This window comes from Pristiophorus japonicus, chromosome 17, assembly GCF_044704955.1.
Source record: "Pristiophorus japonicus isolate sPriJap1 chromosome 17, sPriJap1.hap1, whole genome shotgun sequence".
NCBI lineage: Eukaryota > Metazoa > Chordata > Chondrichthyes > Pristiophoridae > Pristiophorus > Pristiophorus japonicus.
Genome location: NC_091993.1, coordinates 31,382,449 through 31,402,703, shown reverse-complemented (window position 1 = coordinate 31,402,703; position 20,255 = coordinate 31,382,449). Strand labels below are relative to the sequence as shown.

Sequence of the window (20,255 nt, the reverse complement as noted above, 5' to 3'; positions counted from 1 at the left end):
AGAAAACCAACTGTTGTCCATATGTGTGCCAACCAGGAGTGAGTGAGGCCCAATGCTGCTTTGTGGCGGACAAATGCACGCCTTTAAAACAACAAAGCTGCTGTGCCAGTTCTACCCTGGCCGACTGTTGAACTCGGATACTTGAATCCGATGCTCTATTTAAACTATTGTGGCTTCCCTTAAGTTTCAGCTGTGATTCAGTGGGTAGCACACTCATAAGAACAAAAGAAATAGGAGCAGGAGTAGGCCATACGGCCCCTCGAGCCTGCTCCGCCATTCAATAAGATCATGGCTGATCTGATCATGGACTCAGCTCCACTCCCCATAACCCCTTATTCCCTTATTGGTTAAGAAACTGTCTATCTCTGTCTTAAATTTATTCAGTGTCCCAGCTTCCACAGCTCTCTGAGGCTGAGAATTCCACAGATTTACAACCCTCCGAGAGAAGAAATTCCTCCTCATCTCAGTTTTATATGGGCGGCCCCTTATTCTAAGATTCATGGCTGATCTAATCTTGGCTTCAACTCCACTACCCCGCCCGCTCCCCATAACCCTTGACTCCCTTATTGTTCAAAAATCTGTCAATCTCCACCTTAAATATATTCAATGACCCAGCCTCCACAGCTCTCTGGGGCAGAGAATTCCAAAAGATTCATGACCCTCTGGGAGAAGAAAATTCCTCCTCATTTCCTCCCCATTCGCCTGAGTCAGAAGGTTGTGGGTTCAAGTCCCACTCCAGGGACTTGAGCGCATAAATCTAGGCTGACACTCCCAGTGCAGTGCTGAGGGAGTGCCGCACTGTTGGAGGTGTACCGTCTTTCGCATGAGACATTAAACCGTCTGTGCTCTCAGGTAGATGTAAATGACACTATTTCGAAGAAGAGCAGGGGAGTTATCCCTGGTGTCCTGGCCAATATTTATCCCTCAATCAACATAACAAAAAAACAGATTATCTGATCATTATCACATTGCTGTTTGTGGGACCTTTGTGTGCAAATTGGCTGCCTCGTTTCCTACATTACAACAGTGACCACACTCCAAACTTACTTGGCTGTAAAGCGCTTTGGGATGTCCAGTGTTCATGAAAGGTGCTATATAGATGCCTTTTTTTATGGCTTAGCTGGCTATATCAGTGGGTAGCTGAGCTGAACTGGTCAGCAGATGGCCCTGAGTGAGCTGGTTTCAGCTCAGACGGAATGTGGATGCTTAAATTGGAATTAGTCTCACTGAGTGCAGAGATGGTGATCTCCAGGGATCCTGGTGCTGTTAGCTTTCCAATGTCCATCAGAGGAAGATGGAACTGAGCTGTATGGCTAACATTGGCCGTGCCTTGCTCACACCTCTCCGCCTCTCTCATTTAAGAAGCTCCCTCTCATTTAAGACGCTCCTTATGATCTGGAATGCGCTGCCTGAGAGAGCGGTGGAAGCAGATTCAATAGTAACTTTCAAAAAGGAATTGAATAATACGTGAAATGGATACATTTGCAGGGCTATGGGGAAGGAGCAGGGGGAGAGGGTCAAAGAGCCGACACAGGCAAGATGGGCCGAATGGCGGCCTTCTGTGCCGTGTGATTCTCTGAAATGGTGTTCAGGCCACAGAATGGGTCAATAGAAAATCGACTACACAAACTGTGGCTATTTTGCCACAATAGCAGTTGAATAAAATTCCGCCCTTTGAACACAGTATTGTATCCCGATTTTGAATGAAAGGATAATGGAATCTTTGTTGCAGCTCACCGTGTTGTTTACAACCTTCCTACGGGTGAACAGGCGCAGGGCAGGGGATCTGGATTCCGTCAGCCTGGTGGCTCTGGGCCACCTCATCTGTGGCATCAAACCAGCGGACGCATCAGCGATAGACCCAGTGCAATTCAGGTAGGCACCATCAAAGTCACCTTGCGGAGTTGGTATCTGGCACAGAGCCAGAATTGCGGCATTCCCTGCGTTTTCATCCGTTACCAATTCCAAACACAAGGCAAGCATCAGGGTAGAAACTGGGCAGGGCTGGGATTGTGGCTCCATTTCTAATAGGAACAGGAGGAGGCCATTCAGCCCCTCGAGCCTGTTCCGCCATTCAAGGAGATCATGGCTGATCTGTATCTTAACTCCATTTATCTGCTTTTGGCCCATATCCCTCAAGACCTTTTGGTTAACAAAAATTTATCAATCTCAGATTTAAAATTAACAATTGATCTAGCATAAACTGCCGTTTGAGGAAGAGTTTTCCAAACTTCTGCCACCCTTTGCGTGTAGAAGTGTTTCCTAACTTCACTCCTGAAACGTCTGGCTCTAATTTTTTGACTATGCCCTAGTCCCAGACTCCCCAACCAGCGGGAATAGTTTCTCTCTATCTGCCATAAGAACATAAGAAATAGGAGCAGGAGTCGGCCATTTGGCCCCTCAAGCCTGCTCCGCCATTCAATAAGATCATGGCTGATCTGATCATGAACTCAGCTCCACTTCCCTGCCCGCTCCCCATAACCCTTTATTCCCTTATCGCTCAAATTTCTGTCTATCTCCGCCTTAAATATATTCAATGACCCAGCCTCCACAGCTCTCTAGGGCAGAGAATTCCATAGATTTACAACCCTCTGAGAGAAGAAATTCCTCCTCATCTCAGTTTTAAATGGGCGGTCCCTTATTCTGAGACTATGTCCCCAAATTTTAATTTTCCCTATGAGTGGAAATATTCTTCTCTGCATCCACCTTGTCGACCATTATCTTATATGTTTCGATAAGACCACCTCTCATTCTTCTGAACTCCAATGTGTACAGGCCCAATATACTCAACCTATCTTCATAAGCCAACCCCCTCATGTCCGGAATCAACCTAATGAACCTTCTCTGAACAGCCTCCAATGCAAGTATATCCCTCCTTAAATATGGAGACCAAAACTGTACGCAGTACTCCAGGTGTGGCTTCACCAATACCCTGTACAGTTGTAGCAGGACTTCTCTGCTTTTATACTCTATCCCCCTTGCAATAAAGGCCAACATTCCATTTTCCTTCCTGATCACTTGCTGTACCTGCATACTAACGTTTTGTGTTTCATGCACAAGGACCCCCATTTAAATTATAATTTGCTTTTCTATTTTTGCTGCCAAAGTGGATATCCTCACATTTTCCCATATTATACTCCATCTGCCAAATTTTTGCCCACTCACTTAGCCTGTCTATATCCCTTTGCAGATTTTTTGTGTCCTCTTCACAATTTGCTTTCCCACCCATCTTTGTATCATCAGCAAACTTGGCTACATTACACTCGGTCCCTTCATTCAAGTCATTAATATAGATTGTAAATAGTTGAGGCCCCAGCACCAATCCCTGTGGCACCCCACTAGTCACTTTGCCAACCGGAAAATGACCCCTTTATCTCGACTGTTGTCTGTTCGTTAGCCAATCCTCTATCCATGTAAATATATTGCCCCCAACCCTGTGAACTGTTATGTGGCACCTTATCAAATGCCTTCTGGAAATCCAAATACACCACATCCACTGGTTCCCCCTTATCCACCCTGCTTGCTACATCCTCAAAGAACTTCAGCAAATTTGTCAAACATGATTTCCCTTTCATAAAACCATGCTGACTCTGCTTGATTGGATCATTCTTTTCCAAATGTTTTATGCTTTACCTTATCTGTTCCCCTTAATATCTTGAAAACTTCTATCAAATCCTCCCATAACTTTCTAAATTCCAGGGAATACAACCCTAGTTTGTGCAATCTCTCCTCGTAACTTAACCCTTGGAGTCCGTGTACCATTCTGGTAAACCTACGCTGCACTCCCTCCAAGGCCAATATATCCTTCAAAGATGTTTTCTTCGATAATATTCAAACTGCACCGAGAAGCTGGGTCAACCTAAAAATGAATGCCTCTGTCGTTAGTGGAAAAGACATTGGCTTGTATGTTAATCGTCGCAGTCTCCTGGTTCCTGGCAGATTACTGCACTCGGGATCAGCAGTTTGGTCAATGTGGCCCTGTGTCCTATATTGTGGGGACAAGGTTATTAGTGCAAAGGGGGATGGGGCACATACAGTTTACAACACTCCTGGACACTGTCCCACGAGAGGCTACAGTAGTGTCGTAGTATTTAAGGGAAGCTAAACCAAGGAATAGAAGGATATGGTGATGAGGTGAGATGAAGAGGAGTGGGAGGAGGCTGGTGTGGAGCATAAACACCGGCGAAGAGTTTATAATCCAGACAACGCCAATTGAAACTCCACCGTGACAGTTGGAAGGTTCGAATGCAGTATTGTAAAAAAAATCTGGGAATAAAAAGCTGTTTTCAGTAAAAGTGATCATGATGCTGCCTGATTATCGTGAAAATCTAACTGGTTCACCAATGTCCTTTAGGGAACGAACCTGCCGTCCTTACCCGGTCTGGCCTCGATTTTCTCCAGTCCCACATCTATTATGTCTGTAATACACTTATGAATGACTCCACGAGGCAATGTGTTGTACTCAAACTGTAGTGACCTTGGTCCTTTATTCGTAACTCCAGAGTGAGGCACAAGCATGGTGGGCAGCCTTTTATACAGTCCCTGCCACCAGGGCAGGAAACCCCGGTCTCCACCAGTTACACCCTCTAGTGGTGCCAGCATAGTATATACACAGTGTAAACCTTATTGATAGTACATCAGGTAAACAAGTCTCCATCTTATGCAACTATAGAGTGACTACACAGAGAGTATATCTATAGTCTGCATATATAACAACATCAATGTCATCACTATCATAGGAGGTCCCTCGAAATCGAGGAAGACTGGCTTCCACTCTAAAAATGAGTTCTTAGATGACTGAACAGTCCAATGCGGGAATTACAGTCTCTGTCACAGGTGGGACAGACAATGGTTGAGGGAAAGGTGGGTGGCACTGGTTTGCCGCACGCTCCTTCCGCTGTCTGCGCTTGGTTTCTGCATGCTCTCGGCGATGAGACTCAAGGTGCTCAGCGTGATAACTGCCCTTTGAAGTGGCCTAGTGAGACATTCCGTTTGTATCAAAGCTGCTACAGCAGTTCAAGAAGGCGGCTCACCACCACCTTCTCGGGGCAATAAATGCCGGCCTTGCCAGCGACGCCCACATCCCGAGAATTAATGAAAAGAGGCTGGTCATTGAGGGCAGGTTTTGATCTTAGTCTTTAAACAGAGCCTGCTTAACTTTACTGCTCCCCTAACAGCGAGCTATTGCCGTTCAGAAACAGCCAATATGTCACGCTCGTTAGCCTGCATCACACGCCTTGCAGGCCTTAGTTTGGGGCCAAAGGAGGCAGCACTGGAGGGATGTCTGGTGGGTGGTGCCCCCTTCCAGGTGGGGGTTTTGAGGGGGGGGATGGGAGGGGACAGACTCGTGGAGCGCTTGTACCCTCCCTCCCTCTCAGTTTCACAAAGGAGAAGTAAAGAGCGTCAGAGATATGGTGGAAGTGGATTCAGCCCCAGATCTCCCTCTCCCCACCCCCAGTCCAGACTCTGATTTATACATTCCCAAATCAGTGTAATTACAAGGCTCAAAATTCAATGGGGTTGGAACTTGCTAGAGTGAACAGCATAGATGCATTTAAGGGGAAGATGGATGAACACATGAGGGAGAAAGGAATAGAAGGGGTGGGATGAAGTAGGGTGGGATGAGGCTGGTGTGCAGCATAAACCAGTTGGGCCGATTGGCCTGTTTCTGTGCTATACGTTCGATGTGATTCTATGCAAGTACTGTTGGATATTGGTAACGAACGTGCCACTGTGTTTGTATCAAATTCTTTCAACCTCTCTGTTTTATCAAACGATATAAAATCTATCTTTGTCTTTCTTTTTAATTTAAAAAAAAACGTTATTGCTAAATTACCCACTGGCATACTGATGCCCTGCGCTGCTAAATCGCAGTGTGGCGGTTCTGTGGATCGGAAGGCTGCGTCTATCTTGTGAGGAGTCACAGCTGATGGCCCTGGCCAAACTCCTCACTCAGTCGCAGGCGTTTGGAGAGGTCAGCCAGTGGCGAGCCGAAGAATTCACCGAAATCGGTTCCATTGCAGGTAAGCAACCACCAGCTTTATCTTTATTTTTAAGTTCATCATAAATATGGGCCTCCATTAACACAGACTTGCATTGTGCCAGAAGGATCGTACCACGTCTAAAAGAACAGATTATCTGGTCATTTATCTCTTTGATGTTTGTGGGAGCTTGCTGTGCGCAAATTGGCTGCCACGTTTCTTGCATTACAACAGGTGACTGCACTCCAGGAAAGTGCTTCATTGGCTGTAAAGCGCTTTGGGATGTCCCAAGGTTGGGAATGGCACTGTATCATTTATTTTCTTTCACAGACGTGCATTAGTGCTAGAACAGACAGCTGTCCTACAGTTCGAAAGCCTTTTAAACTTTCGGTGCTTCGAGCCTGTTCTGCCATTCAGTTAGATCTTGGCTGATCTGCACCTTAACTCCATCCACCCGCCCTTTGACCCACATCCCTTGATACCCGTACCCAACAAAAGTCTAGCGACCCCAAGTCTTGAAAGTTTCATTTGACCCTCAGCATCTACAGCCTTTAAGGGGAGAGAGTTCCAGATTCCCACTACCCTGGGAGTGAAGGTGTACTGCCCATCGGACCTGACAGAAGCTTGGGATCAGTTGGATTATTGCTCTAGGCTCAGAAATGAAGTGGGGCCTTTGGGGTTGCACAGAGGGGCAGAGATAACTGTAATGCGTGACGTGTCTCGGGTATTTTAGGGTGCAGTCATTACGGGAACAGGCAACGTGCACGATATATTAGCACCCCCGCCCCCCACCAGAGGAAATAGTTTTTCTCTATCTATCCTATTGAATTCTTTAATAATTTTAAACACCTCACTTGAATCATTCCTGAATTCTCTACACTCGAGCGAATACAAGTCTAGTCTATGCAAATATCCTCATAATTTACAAAAGCAAAATACTGCGGGTGCTGGAAATCTGAACTAGAAACATAAAACGCTGCACTCAGCAGGTCAGGCAGCGTCTGTGGAGAGAGCAACAGTCAACCTGTATAAAGCACTGGCTCGGCCTCAACTGGAGTATTGTGTCCAATTCTGGGCACCGCACTTTAGGAAGGATGTGAAGGCCTTAGAGAGGGTGCAGAAAAGATTACAAGAATGGTTCCAAGGATGAGGAATTTCAGTTACGTGGGTAGACTGGAGAAGCTGGGGTTGTTCTCCTTGGAACAGAGAATGTTGAGAGGAGATTTGATCGAGGTGCTCAAAATCATGAGGGGTCTGGACAGAGTAGATAGAGAGAAACTGTTCCCTATTGGCAGAAGGGTCGAGAACCAGAGGACACAGATTTACGGTGATTTGCAGGGCTACGGGGAAAGGGCGGGGGAGTGGGACTGGCTGAGCTGCAGCACGGGCTCGACGGGCCGAATGGTCTCCTGTGCTATAACTTTTTTATGGTTCTAACGTTTCAGATCAATGGCCTTTCGTCGGCAGAAGTTAGAGTTTATAAGCAAGTACAGAGGCAAGGGAGGGGTGGGAGAGGAATGCACGCAAGGGGCAGGTCTGCGATAGGGTGCAATATGTTGCTGCTTAAAATGAATATGCTTACTGTCAATGTTCCTGTTTAGCTGTGCGGTCGGGCAGGTGTCTAAAGCACTCCCATAGTCTTGCCGGTTTCTCGATGGAAAAATCGCGTGTGCGTCGAAGTTTGAATGGGCCGCGCACCCCAAAAAAGAGAGGGAACGTTGCTTACTGTATTGTTTTAATATTTTATTCTCACCCCCTCTTGCTCGCCTCAATAGCTGGTCTGTCGGACATTGTGCTGTCAGCTCTGGTTAAAGAACAGATCGAAGGGCTCACCGCTATTGCTGTGGCTACGATCCCACCACAGAAATTTTCAGTAAGTGTTCAACATTCTCCTTCAATCCATCAAAGCTTATCTAGTGGGCAAGGTCACACCTACTCCTCCTGTGTGTCTTCACCACCTGGCACTCTGTCGTCTCCACGCTGCCGATCAAACACAGAATCTTTCTTTTCTTGCCGTTTCTTCCCCTCCCTTCTCTGCTGAAGGTGTTGGCTGCTTGCTGCGAAGATATTTCACAAGATCACAAAATTATTATAGATGAAGGCCATTCAGCCCCTCTTAATTTGTCCATTCAAAAGACCCTATAGTCCTCCACTGTAGCATCTAACTGTTCCTTAAACAAGTCCAGCACTTTCCCCTTCACTAACCATCGCTCGCTCCTTTCTCATATCCGTACTATTGACTTTTTACTGATTTAGACCCGTGAACCCCATAGTCTTGCTCTCGCAACTTAATTTGAAGTAATGTTCCCCATTTAGCTTTTCCATTTCCCGTACCTTTCTTCTATCCCTTTGTAAGATTAACTCTCAGATGCCTCCTTTTCTTCAAGGCTAGAAAGCCCAAGTTTCTCCAGTCTTCCCTCATAAAGACCCTTTGACACACAGGATCTTCTCTGCACTGTCTCCAACACTTGAACGTTTTCCTTGTGTCTCGTTGACCAGAACTGGGCCCAGCGCTCAAGGTGGGTCTGACCAGAACTGGGCCCAGCGCTCAAGGTGGGTCTGACCAGAACTGGGCCCAGCGCTCAAGGTGGGTCTGACCAGAACTGGGCCCAGCGCTCAAGGTGGGTCTGACCAGAACTGGGCCCAGCGCTCAAGGTGGGTCTGACCAGAACTGGGCCCAGTGCTCAAGGTGGGTCTGACCAGAGCACTGACCAGAGATCTGTTTTGGATGCCCCCAAAAGTTCATCACCATCCTCCGCCTGCTCCACGTGCAGGCCGTGATCCTTACCAATGGATCCATTACAGACCTAATCCACGTCCGGACCGGGGTCAAACAGGGCTGCGTCATCGCTCCAACCCTCTTCTCAATCTTCCTTGCTGTCATTCTCCACCTCACAGTTGACAAGCTCCCCGCTGGAGTGGAACTAAACTACAGAATGGGAAGCTGTTTAACCTTTGCCGCCTCCAGGCCAACTCCAACCACCCCAACCTCTGTCGTCGAGTTACAGTACGCGAACGACACCTGCATCTGCGCACATTCAGAGGCTGAACTCCAGGACATAGTCGACGTATTTACTGAGGCATACGAAAGCATGGGCCTTATGCTAAACATCCGTAAGACAAATGTCCTCCACCAGTCTGTCCTCGCTGCACAGCTCTGCCCGCCAGTCATCAAGATCCACGGCGTGGCCCTGGACAACGTGGACCATTTCCCATACCTCGGGAGCCTCTTATCAACAAAAGCAGACATTGATGAAGAGATTCAACACCGCCTCCAGTGCGCCAGTGCAGCCTTTGGCTGCCTGAGGAAAAGAGTGTTTGAAGACCAGGCCCTCAAAGCTACCACCAAGCTCATGGTCTACAGGGCGGTAGTAATACCCGCCCTCCTGTATGGCTCAGAGGCATGGACCATGTACAGTAGAACTTCAAGTCGCTGGAGGAATACAATCAACAATGCCCCCGTAAGATCCTACAAATCCCCTGGGAGGACAGACACACCAACATTAGCGTCATCGACCAGGCCAACATCCCCAGCATTGAAGCACTGACCACACTTGATCAGCTCCGCTGGGCAGGCCACGTTGTCCGCATGCCAGACACTAGATTCCCAAAGCAAGCGCTCTACTCGGAACTCCTTCATGGCAAACGAGCCAAGGTTGGACAGAGGAAACGTTACAAGGACACTCTCAAAGCCTCTCTGATAAAGTGCGGCATCCCCACCGACACCTGGAAGTCCCTGGCGAAAGACGACCCTAAGTGGAGGAAGTGCATCTGGGAAGGCTCTGAGCACCTCGAGTTTCATCACCGAGAGCATGCAGAAAACAAGCGCAGGCAGCGGAAGGAGCGTGCGGCAAACCTGTCCCACCCTCCCTTTCCTTCAACCACTGTCTGTCCCACCTGTGGCAGGGACTGTGACTCTCATATTGGACTGTTCAGCCACCTAAGGACTCATTCTAAGAGTGGAAGCAAGTCTTCCTCGATTCCGAGGGACTGCCTATGATGATATGATGTACATTCCATGGATGCCAGTCACCCTGTGGTATCTTGGTCATTGGTGAGCCTGGAAGGCGAGTGTTAGCAGACTATTGAATGGCCCGGAGTGTTGGTTGCAGCCAAGTACACAAGTTCCAACAGGGATAACAATTAAGGAACGGGAACCCTGAGCCAAGCCCTCCTTAACCCAATGGCATGGAGGTCAATGGCTGTGCCCCCTACTGCTGATCCATCTAAGGTCAAATTACTGAGCATCAGTCTAGGATCGAACCTGGATCATCCTGGTCATTAACCTCCACGATCAATTTTATAAGACGTCATTAAAGTTGCTTCCAGCCAACTTCGTCAAAAAATGTTCTGGGATCATTACTTCCTTATTAAATTTGTGGGTTTTTAAAAATGTTACTAATTCCCTCTTTCCTTTGTGTGGCAGGTTGTATTCAGTCCCACGCAGATTCGCCTGTTTAATTATCAGCAGGCGGTGGCTGTGACTCCGGCTCAGTTGAAAGAACTCGGTGACCTGCAGAAGAAAGCTCTGGACATGGTCCTTACATCATGGCACAAAACGGCGATTGACGTAAGAGGTAAAGCACTGGACCCATTGCCGGCAGGTTGCATCAAATGATCCCGGTAATCTGCGGGGGCCGCGCAGCGCTCGCTCCACGGACCCCGCGCAGCCTGTAATGCAAGTCTGTCCGTCTGTCCTTCCCGAATGCGCCTGCACGATGTTTCATTTCAACACCCAACTATCCTGTGGCTTTGCTAGGTAAAGCTGACAATTTGTTCCAAAGTGCAGTTTAGGCTCCACACCAACGCTCCCTGTAGTTTTGTTTGGCGTTGTGCAGCCCCTTACATTGAACAGCCGGCTGCACCGGGTTCTTGGAGCACTGAGCGGCCACACTAGCGGAATTCCCTCCCTCAATCTCCTCCTTGAAGCCCACCCCTTTGACTGAGCTTCTAGTTAACTCGTTACCATCTAGTTAGTTTCTAGTTATCTAGTTAGCTTCTAATTAACTAGTTACTATCTAGTTAGCTTAAACTAGTTACCATCGAGTTAGTTTCTAGTTATCTAATTAGTTACCATCTAGCTAGCCTCCAGTTAACTAGTTAACTTCTAGTTGCCATCTAGTTAGTTCTAGTTAACTAGTTGCCATCTAGTTAGCTTCTAATTAACTAGTTAGCATTTAGTTTGCTTCCAGTTAATTAGTTAGCTTCTAGTTAACCTAGTTCGCTTCCAGTTAACTAGTTAGCTTCTAGTTATCCCTCCCAAGTTATTCCTTTGGCTCGGTGTCCATTTTTGTTTTTTGCGTGGTGGTATAAATTGATCAATAAATGAATTAATTCGAGCTGTGGCACAGATCAAATGTGGCTGGTTAATGAAATGTTCTCTTGTTTGTAGGAAGATCGGCTGGAGGCGTTATTTCTGGGGGCTTTATTGGCGTATTGCTGTGTGTCGTTTGTAATCTATTACATTCAAGAGAAGAAGCTCTGTAGCTATTACAATACCCTTTATGCGTGTGTTGCTCTTATGTGTATTTGCCTAACATTGCATACATGAGTTATGGTTTCAGTGTTGAACTGACTTCACACATTCCATATTGCTCAAGTATTTGTACTCGTGTGATGCAAACTTTCCCATTCTTGTTTGCTGGTCCTGTTCAACCTTTGTTTAACTTAAATTGTGTGGCTTAATAAAGAATTGTTTTCTGTTTTGGATTAATTTCTCCATCTGAAACAACTGAGTGCTTAGCAAAATACTGCGGATTCTGGAATCTGAAATAAAGACAGAAAATGCTGGAAATCTCAGCGGGTCAGGCAGCATCTGTGGAGAGAAACAGAGTTAAAGTTTCAGGTCTGTGACCCTTTGTCGAAACTGGGAAAGTTTGAGATGGAACCAATTCTCAAGGAAGTGGGAGGGGCAGTGAAAGGGGGAGGGGAGGAAAGAACAAAAGGGAAGGTCTGTGATAGGGTGGAAGGCGGGAGAGATTTGAGAAACAAAAGGGATGCTGGGCAAAAATGAGACGGTAATGGGACAAGTTAGGAAACAAAAGATGAGTCTAGACGGGGTGTGAATGGTGGAATCATCATCGGTTGTCACAGGAAAGAAAAAAAAAGGGGGATTTGTTTTAAAAAAAACAGGAGGGAAGGGAATAAAATATGGGCAGAGTTTGATATATTGAGTACTTTGAATCCTCAATGGGTCCAAATCCTGGAACTCCCTCCCGAACAGCACTGTGGGAGCACCTTCACCACACGGACTGCAGCGGTTCAAGAAGGCGGCTCACCACCAACTTCTCAAGGGGCAATTAGGAATGGGCAACCCCTGATTTGAGCACCCCTGGGTTAAGGGACTGCAAGGTCCCATCAAAGCAAGAATGGTGGAATTGCTGCAATGTATCCTGTAGATAGTACATATCATAGGCAGTCGCTCGGAATCGAGGAAGACTTGCTTCCACTCTTAGAATGAGTCCTTAGGTGGCTGAACAGTCCAATACGAGAACCAACAGACTCTGTCACAGGTGATTGTACATAACGCAGCCACAGTATGCCAGAAGTGAAGGGATGGCTATTCGCTAAATGGCACGGCACCGATCAAAGCAGACTGCTTTGCCCTGGGATGGCTTTCAGCTTCTTGAGTGTATGAAAATTATATTAAACAATGGATGACTTATTGTCCACAGAAACATTTAATGATGTATAAACCTGGAAGTAAGTGCTGTGCAGCATCAACAGACCAACACTTAAGGCAAAGTTTGTGAGGTCCCACGTGACAGGCAGTGCAGATTGGAAAATGGCAGCATGTGAGGCACCATTTGGGAACAAAGGACCTCGCAAAGTTTATTGTCAAATGTGTTCATACCAAATTTCTCTGTTCGTTATTTTAACGTTCACCCATTTAAAACAATCAATCAAATAGTGGACAAAGGGACTTGATACAAACACATTCATCATCATAGGCAGTCTCTCGGAATTGACAAAGACTTGCTTCCACTCTTAGCATGAGTCCTTAGGTGGCTGAACAGTCCAATACGAGAGCCACAGCCCCTGTCACATGTGGGACAGATAGTCGTTGAGGGAAGGGGAGGGTTGGACTGATTTGCCGCACACACTTTCCGCTGCCTCCACTTGATTTCTGCATGCTTTCGGCGACGAGACTCGAGGAGCTTAGCGCCCTCCCGGATGCACTTCCTCCACTTAGAGCGGTCTTTGGCCAGGGACTCCCAGGTGTAGGTGGGGATGTTGCACTTTATCAGGGAGGCTTTGAGGGTGTCCTGGTAATGTTTCCTCTGCCCAACTTTGGCTTGTTTGCCGTGAAGGAGTTCCGAATAGAGTGCTTGCTTTGGGAGTCTCGTGTCTGGCATGCGGACAATGTGGACACATTAAGCATCTATCTGTTAACTAGTAAATTACCCACGGCGTTGCTCACAGGCAGTTGATGAACATAGTTATTTTTTATTGTATGATGATGATGTAACTTGGGCAGGTTCTCACCAGAAAAGAAAAGATTGAGAGGGGATATGATTGCTGTTTTTAGGATTTTAAAGGCACTAGATAATGTCGACCATGAAAAGCTGTTTCACCGTGTCCAGAACAGCGGAACCAGAGGACCACAGCCTGCGCTTGAGGGCGGTTCAATTCAAAGCGAATCTGCAGAAACATTATTTCTGTGAGCGAGTCAAAACTATGGAACAGGCTCTCTGGGGAGACAGTGAAAGCAGTTAGCATTAATTCATTCAAAAGCAAATTAGATAGGTCTCCCACAAAATAACATTTTGGGATCCAATATATGAGTAATAGAATGCCGTGGTAAGTATGGCTTGGTCGGGAGCAACTTTGGACCCATGGTTTTCCTCATTGGGGTTTCCTCGCCTCTAGCTTAGTCTATTATCGTCTAGCAATTCCTGTGTTCCTCGAATGGAGTTGGGATAGGCACTTCATAAACTCACTCCACCGAGTGACTAGAACTTGTAGCTATACTACAGGGTACGGTAGCATAGTGGTTATGTTACTGACCAGTAATCCAAGGACCTAGACTAATGATCCAGAGACACAAATTCAAATCCCACCATGGCAGCTGGGGAAGTTAAATTCAATTAAATAAAAAGCTAGTATCAGTAATGGTGACCATGAAACTAGCAAATTGTCACAAAAACCCAGTTGGTTCACTAATGTCCTCACCTGGTCTGGCCTATATGTGACTCCAGATCCACAATAAATACTGGCCTTGCAAGTGACGCCCACATCCCATGAATGAATTTTAAAAACTTGACTTGCAGTGATAAACCAAGAATCATGACAACTAGAAGTAAGGTTTTGTATCTCCTGTGTCATCCTGAGCAAGATTTTTAATAACCTATTAGTCGAGCTCCAGTTCTATTAAATGTAATTTGTTTTGCTGCACAAGGGGATTCAAGGCCAAGAATACCCTTCAGGTGAAGCAGGCTTGGAAGGTGGCTAATAATTGCACACTACATGCAGATAATTAGTTATTTTCATAGTTCCATTAGAAATTCTGATTGGAAATGTGAAATTTATAATGACAAAAATAAACCGTGGTTCAGTGGGCAGCATCCTTGCCTCTCAATCAGAAGATTGTGGGTTCAAGTCCCACTCCAGAGACTTGAGCGCAAAAATTTAGACTAACACTCCCAGTGCAGTGCTGAGGGAGTGTTGCACTGTCGGAGATGCCGTCTTTCGGACGAGACATTAAACTGAGGCCCCGTCTGCTCTCTCAGGTGGATGTAAAAGATCCCATGGCACTATTTTGAAGAGCAGGGGCGTTATCCTGGGGTCAATATTTATCCCTCAATCACCGTAACAAAAACAGATTATCTGGTCACTCTTCTTCAGCAGTCCCTTGAATTGAGGATGACTTGCTTCTACACCAAAAAGGGATGAGTTCACAGGTGTTTCAATGAAGGACCTGAAATTCCAGATCCCGAACTACATGTTGAAGGGTGGAAGATGCCTGTGGGTGGATTTTTTTAACGTGGGGTGGCCGTTGCACACCAGCCACCACACGGGCTCAACAGAGCTAGGTCTTGGTTCAGTGGCAAGGATTAACCAGGACGACTGGAGACCAGCTCTGCTGCACGGACCGAGTGCGCGCACGTATCGCAGTGTGGGCTGGCCCGTGCTGCCCCTGGGCCCTCGCTGGTCATTATCACATTGCTGTGTGTGGGATCTTACTGTGTGGAAATTGGCTGCTGCGTTTCCCACATTACAACAGTGACTACAGTTTAAATAAAAGGTACCTCATTGGCTGTAAAGGTTGTGAAAGGCGCTATATAAATGCAAGTTATTTATTTTAATTAATGGGTTTATATACACGAACACTGCTGAGTGCAATTTATTAAAAAAAACTTAGGAGGAAATGAGAGTGTTTTTAAAAAAATATTTAAAACTAAAAAGTTATTTCAAAGAGGAGGATTTGTTGTGATTTGGTGCCATTGGGAGTTTTGCCCTACCAGCTAGTCCTCCAGTATCCCACAATCCCCGGTACTCCCAGCGCGGTTCTCCAAGATCCCACAATCGCCCTGGTCCTCCCAGCTCAATCCTCCAAGATCCCACAATTCCCCACGGTCCTCCAATATCCCACAATCCCCAAGTCTTCCCAGGCCGCTCCTCCAGTATCCCACAATCCCCTCTGGTCCTCCCAGTATCCCACAATCCGTGGTGTGACTGGGCGGGCGGCGATGGCGGAATCGGACGGCTGGGGTAAGCGGGGCCCGGTGGGCGGGATCTGGGTTTTTGACGGCGCGGTGAGTGTGAGCGGCTTCCCCCGGTGCCCGGTCCCCGGTCCCGCTAACCCCCGGCTTGCTTTCCCTTTTACAGACGCCGAGGTGTTCGAGCCCCCGGAGACGGCGGCCAAGCCGCTGACCGTGGAGAAATGGGAAGGCGAGGACGAGGATGATGATGTGAAGGTAAAAGGCCCGGGGCTGCTGCCCCCACCGCCCCCACACATTGCGCCTGGTCTCGGGCTGTGCCCCGGGGCTACGGGAGAGTCTGGACCTCGGCATCGCCGCCACATGGTGCCGGCCCAGGGGTGTGGCGGCCGGGCTTCGCCCAACAACCCGCCAATATACACAGCTCTCATCCCTGCTTTCAAATCCCCCGGGGCCTCGCCCCTTCCGGGCTCTCGGGGAGGCTGTTTCTCCCGGGCTGGGGAGTTTGGAACCCGGGACTCAGTCAGGATAAGGGGTCGGTCATTTAGCACTGCGATGAGGAGAAATTTCTTCTGAGGGTGGTGAATCTTTGGAATTCTCTACTCCAGAGGGCTGTGGAGGCTCAGTCGTTGAGTATATTCAAGACAGAGAGCAATAGATTTTTGGATATTAAGAGAATCGAGGGATATGGGGATGGAGCAGGAAAGTGGAGTGGAGGTAGATCAGCCATGATCTCATTGAATGGCAGAGCAGGCTCGAGGGGCCAAGTGGCCGACTCATGCTCCTAATTCTGATCTCTGTAATCTCCAGCCCCACAACTCCCCGAGATCTCGGCGCTCAACCAATTCTGCCTTCTTGAGCATCCCTGATTATAATCGCTCCACCATCGGTGGCAGTACCTTCTGCCTGGGCCCCAAGCTCTGGAACTCCCTCCCTAAACTGCTCCATCCTCCTTTAAGATGCTCCTTCATCTTTCCTATGGCCGTTGCAAAAGCGAATCAAATGTCAATATCAAAGGTTCTGGTGTCACAATGTGGATATTTTGTAGGCTGCCTGCGAGTCTCCTCTGAGGACAGTTCTCCAGGATCTGATTAGGCGCTCCACAGTCGCACAAGGCTCCTTAAAACCAAGCTTTTGGTCACCCGTCCTAGTTTCTCCTTATGTGGCTCGGTGTCAAATTTTGTCTGTTTTGTGTCTGGGGCTGGTTTACTACATTAAAGATGCTATATAAATGCACAATTGTATATTGACCCTCTTTTGGAAAATGTTTTTGGGGTTAGTTTGCTACACTTCATTAGCTCTTCCCTCCTCCTCCCCCCCCCCCCCCAACCCTCCCCTCCCCCCCCCCCCCCCCCAACCCTCCCCTCCCCCCCCCCCAACCCTCCCCTCCCCGTGACAAGTTTTAATCCTGGTGAATCTTGTGTTCTGAAGACAGAAAATGCTGCAAATAATCAGCACAGGCAGTATCTGTGAAGAGAGAAACAGTTAACGGTTCAGGTCAATGACCCTTCATCTGATGTATTTTCAGCATTTTCTGTTCAGATTTCCAGCGCCTGCAGTATTTTGCTTTTGGACCTTGTGTTCTGTTGGATATTTGTGGTTCTGTGTAGGTATTTCATCAGCACAGATACTAATAATTAAACTGGTCCCCACCCTCCAATTAATGGAGCAGCGGAGAGACTCTACCTAGGAACCTGCGGACCTTAATTACATCACTTTACTGATTGGTCCAGAAATTGTCAGAGGTTCGGCGCCATGCGGTCCTGGGCCCTACGGATAGGCCACTGTAGGGGCCTGTGTATCCTAGGATCGGAAGGGCTTTATAATTTTAAAAAATATGTTTTAACGGGGCTAAAAATAAACTTGCCTTAATGGACAGGGTGTTTAATATATGCAAATGAGGGATAATTTATTTTTTTATTTTTTTTAAAAACTCTTAAATTGGTAAAAGCAGACCGTACGCCTGCTTTTACCAGCGTAAGAATTTCAAGGACATTAGCTGGGCAAATAGCCCACCTCCTTCAGATAGATTTCTTGACGGATCGCAAGTTCTGGGTTTAGGCGCATGTGCAGTGCATACCTTAACCCGGAACTTTGCTCGGCCCCTAGGGGAATAGATTGTGTGGTGACCTAGCTCGTCTAAGGGGCCACATACCAGAAAAATTACAGCTGAGAAAATGCCCAAGTAATTGAATGCAGCGATGCAATTAAAGGAATTTCTTGTATTTCCTTTAAACCTTTATTTGAAAGATTGAATATTTAGGTTTGTTGAGATGGCTGTTTGTGTTGTACGACGTTTACTTAGTGTATGCTATAGAGAAGGAAAAAAATCACTGGCTTCAGATTGCTGCTGTCACGACTGCATTTCACCCTGGGGCTGTTGCAAAGCTCTTAAGTCAGCGGCATCAAACTCAGTTTACAGGTTGGTCCTGATCAGGCATCCTGGCACTTAGTGTGGCCCACATTTAGCAGAAGTTATTTGGACACATTGGGGTGGAAGTCACTGCATTTTGTCTGTTTTTTGGGTGTTATGGGTGCATTTTATACCAATTTCTGAGCATGAGGTCCTGCACCTAAACAGCGTGGTGACAGCTCAAATCCCATTGGTACAAAACGATACTGGTCCTCGCTGTTTTTAGGTGTACTTGACAACTGCCTGAAATCAGCAGTGGGTCGATTTACATATGCAAAGGAGGACCCTCTGTGCCTGTTCCAGGAACCTTCTGTAACATGCGCGAAAAGCTAGGTGCGCATGTGCTGTGCAAGCGGCAACTAGTGATTCCATTTCTATGGCAACCTCAACAGTGGTCCTTAAAGGTGGGGCTGTAGAAATGGCCAGGTAAGGTTTTTTACTTCCCCTTCTGTGGAGCATGGAGGAGTAGGAGTGCCCAGTGCGGCTCCATAGCACTACTGCGGGCTGCTGCTAGCCTGTACTCACCCCTGCTCTGCCTCACTCCTTCATCTGTTGGAGCTTGTGATGTAAAATCAGGACGTGCAGGGAGAATCCTCAGTCTCCTGCCTCTTGTTCCCCATTTGCCCACCAGTGGAAACAACTGTCACTATTTATATGGAAGGTGTTGAGGTGCTGCTCCCAGCTCTGCAGGAAATGCTGGGCCCCACGCCCAACCCACCTCATTCCCAAGCCCCAATTGCCCTGACACCCAGTCACCAGTTTCCATCGCCCTCTGCCAGAGACCCAATCTACCGACTATCATTCGCTAGTCTTCCTGAGCCTCTGTCCCAGTCCCCTATTCCTAAGCCCCGGAATACCGATCTCGCCGACTGACCCACCTCTCCCAAGTATTCTCCTGCCTGACCTGATCTCCCTATTTCCTAAGCTTCAATGCTGGGAATGTTGGCCTGAATGAGGGCGCTGATGTTGGTGTGCCTATCCTCCCAGGGGATTTGTAGGATCTTGCGGCGACATCGTTGGTGATATTTCTCACTCATCATCGCTGGTCAGGCCACATAGTCCGCACGCCAGACACAAGACTCCCAAAGCAAGTGCTCTACTCCGAACTCCTTCACAAGCCAAAGGTGGGCAGCGGAAACGCTACAAGGACACCCTCAAAGCCTCCCTGATAAAGTGCAACATCCCCACTGACACCTGGGAGTCCCTGGCCCAAGACTGCTCTAAGTGGAGGAAGTGCATCTGAGAGGCCGCTGAGCACCTCGAGTCTCATCGCCAAGAGCATGCAGGAAACAAGCGCAGACAGCGGAAAGAGCGTGCGGCAAACCAGTCCCACCCACCCCTTACTCTCAACGACTATCTGCCCCACCTGTGACAGAGCCTGTGGCTCTCTTATTGGACTGTTCAGCCACCAAAGAACTCACTCCAGGAGTGGAAGCAAGTCTTCCGAGAGTCCGAGGGACTGCCTATGATGATGATGATGATGAGTTCCTAAGCAGGGTCAGTTCTCTCTGCCTGCGGGAGGGGGCACTGACGCCACGGGAGGGTGAGCACTACAGTGGCAATATTTACCCGTGCAGGTCTCCCGCACTGTAAAGAGCAGTGCCCAGGAACGGCTCCTCTGGTTGGATGTTTGACGCCCCTGCTCTAAGCACTCTGACAGCTATACTTGTATTGCTGTTCAAACTGGAGGTATGGCATGGAAATGTCACGTGCTCGTCATTATTAAAACCATGCTGACAAAAGACTCCTGCAATTCAACGGCCCTCGAAATGCAAACTCACTTTACCGTAATCTCAGTGACAGCACTGGATGTATCGGACAATATGTTGGCAGGCAGTCAGTAAAGCTGTCCTGGTGACCTGTAATGCAAGAACAAGGTTGAAAAGTTTTAAAAATGTCAGCAAAATCAGGAGGTTGAATGACACCCTTGGTCTTGTGGTTTTGCTGACTATTGTAAACGACTCGCTTTGTGTCATCATCAGATTGAAACAGGGCTCAAGACTGAATATTTATTCAATCATATAGATTAAATCTTTTGAACGTGGACCCATGTAACAAAAGTTAGCATGAAATCCGCCTTGGATTTTAGTAAATGCAGTGATTGGTGCATGAACCTTGACCAGAAAACAAAAAGCAAATTACTGCAGATCCTGAAAATCTCAAATAAAAACAAGATGCTGGAAACGCTCAGCAGGCCACTGT

The 20,255-nt window shown here is 47.5% G+C and overlaps 2 protein-coding genes across 5 annotated transcripts in view; both read left to right on the top strand.

The window, feature by feature from the left end:
* Window positions 1-11,690, top strand: part of LOC139227648 (stereocilin-like) — a 39,031-nt gene extending 27,341 nt beyond the window's left edge. For all 4 annotated transcript variants that reach the window (XM_070858566.1, XM_070858568.1, XM_070858567.1 and 1 more), the window contains exons 15-19: window positions 1,733-1,875; window positions 5,875-6,023; window positions 7,757-7,854; window positions 10,408-10,558; window positions 11,374-11,690. In XM_070858566.1, coding sequence (XP_070714667.1) covers window positions 1,733-1,875; window positions 5,875-6,023; window positions 7,757-7,854; window positions 10,408-10,558; window positions 11,374-11,468 — 636 coding nt within the window. In that variant the 3' untranslated portion in view covers window positions 11,469-11,690. The remainder of the gene's footprint in view (window positions 1-1,732; window positions 1,876-5,874; window positions 6,024-7,756; window positions 7,855-10,407; window positions 10,559-11,373) is intronic.
* Window positions 11,691-15,588: 3,898 nt separating this feature from the next.
* Window positions 15,589-20,255, top strand: part of LOC139227646 (eukaryotic translation initiation factor 3 subunit J-like) — a 48,659-nt gene continuing 43,992 nt past the window's right edge. Inside the window, exons 1-2 of the mRNA XM_070858563.1 lie at window positions 15,589-15,692; window positions 15,810-15,898. Of these exons, the coding sequence (XP_070714664.1) occupies window positions 15,671-15,692; window positions 15,810-15,898 (111 nt within the window). The 5' untranslated portion in view covers window positions 15,589-15,670. The remainder of the gene's footprint in view (window positions 15,693-15,809; window positions 15,899-20,255) is intronic.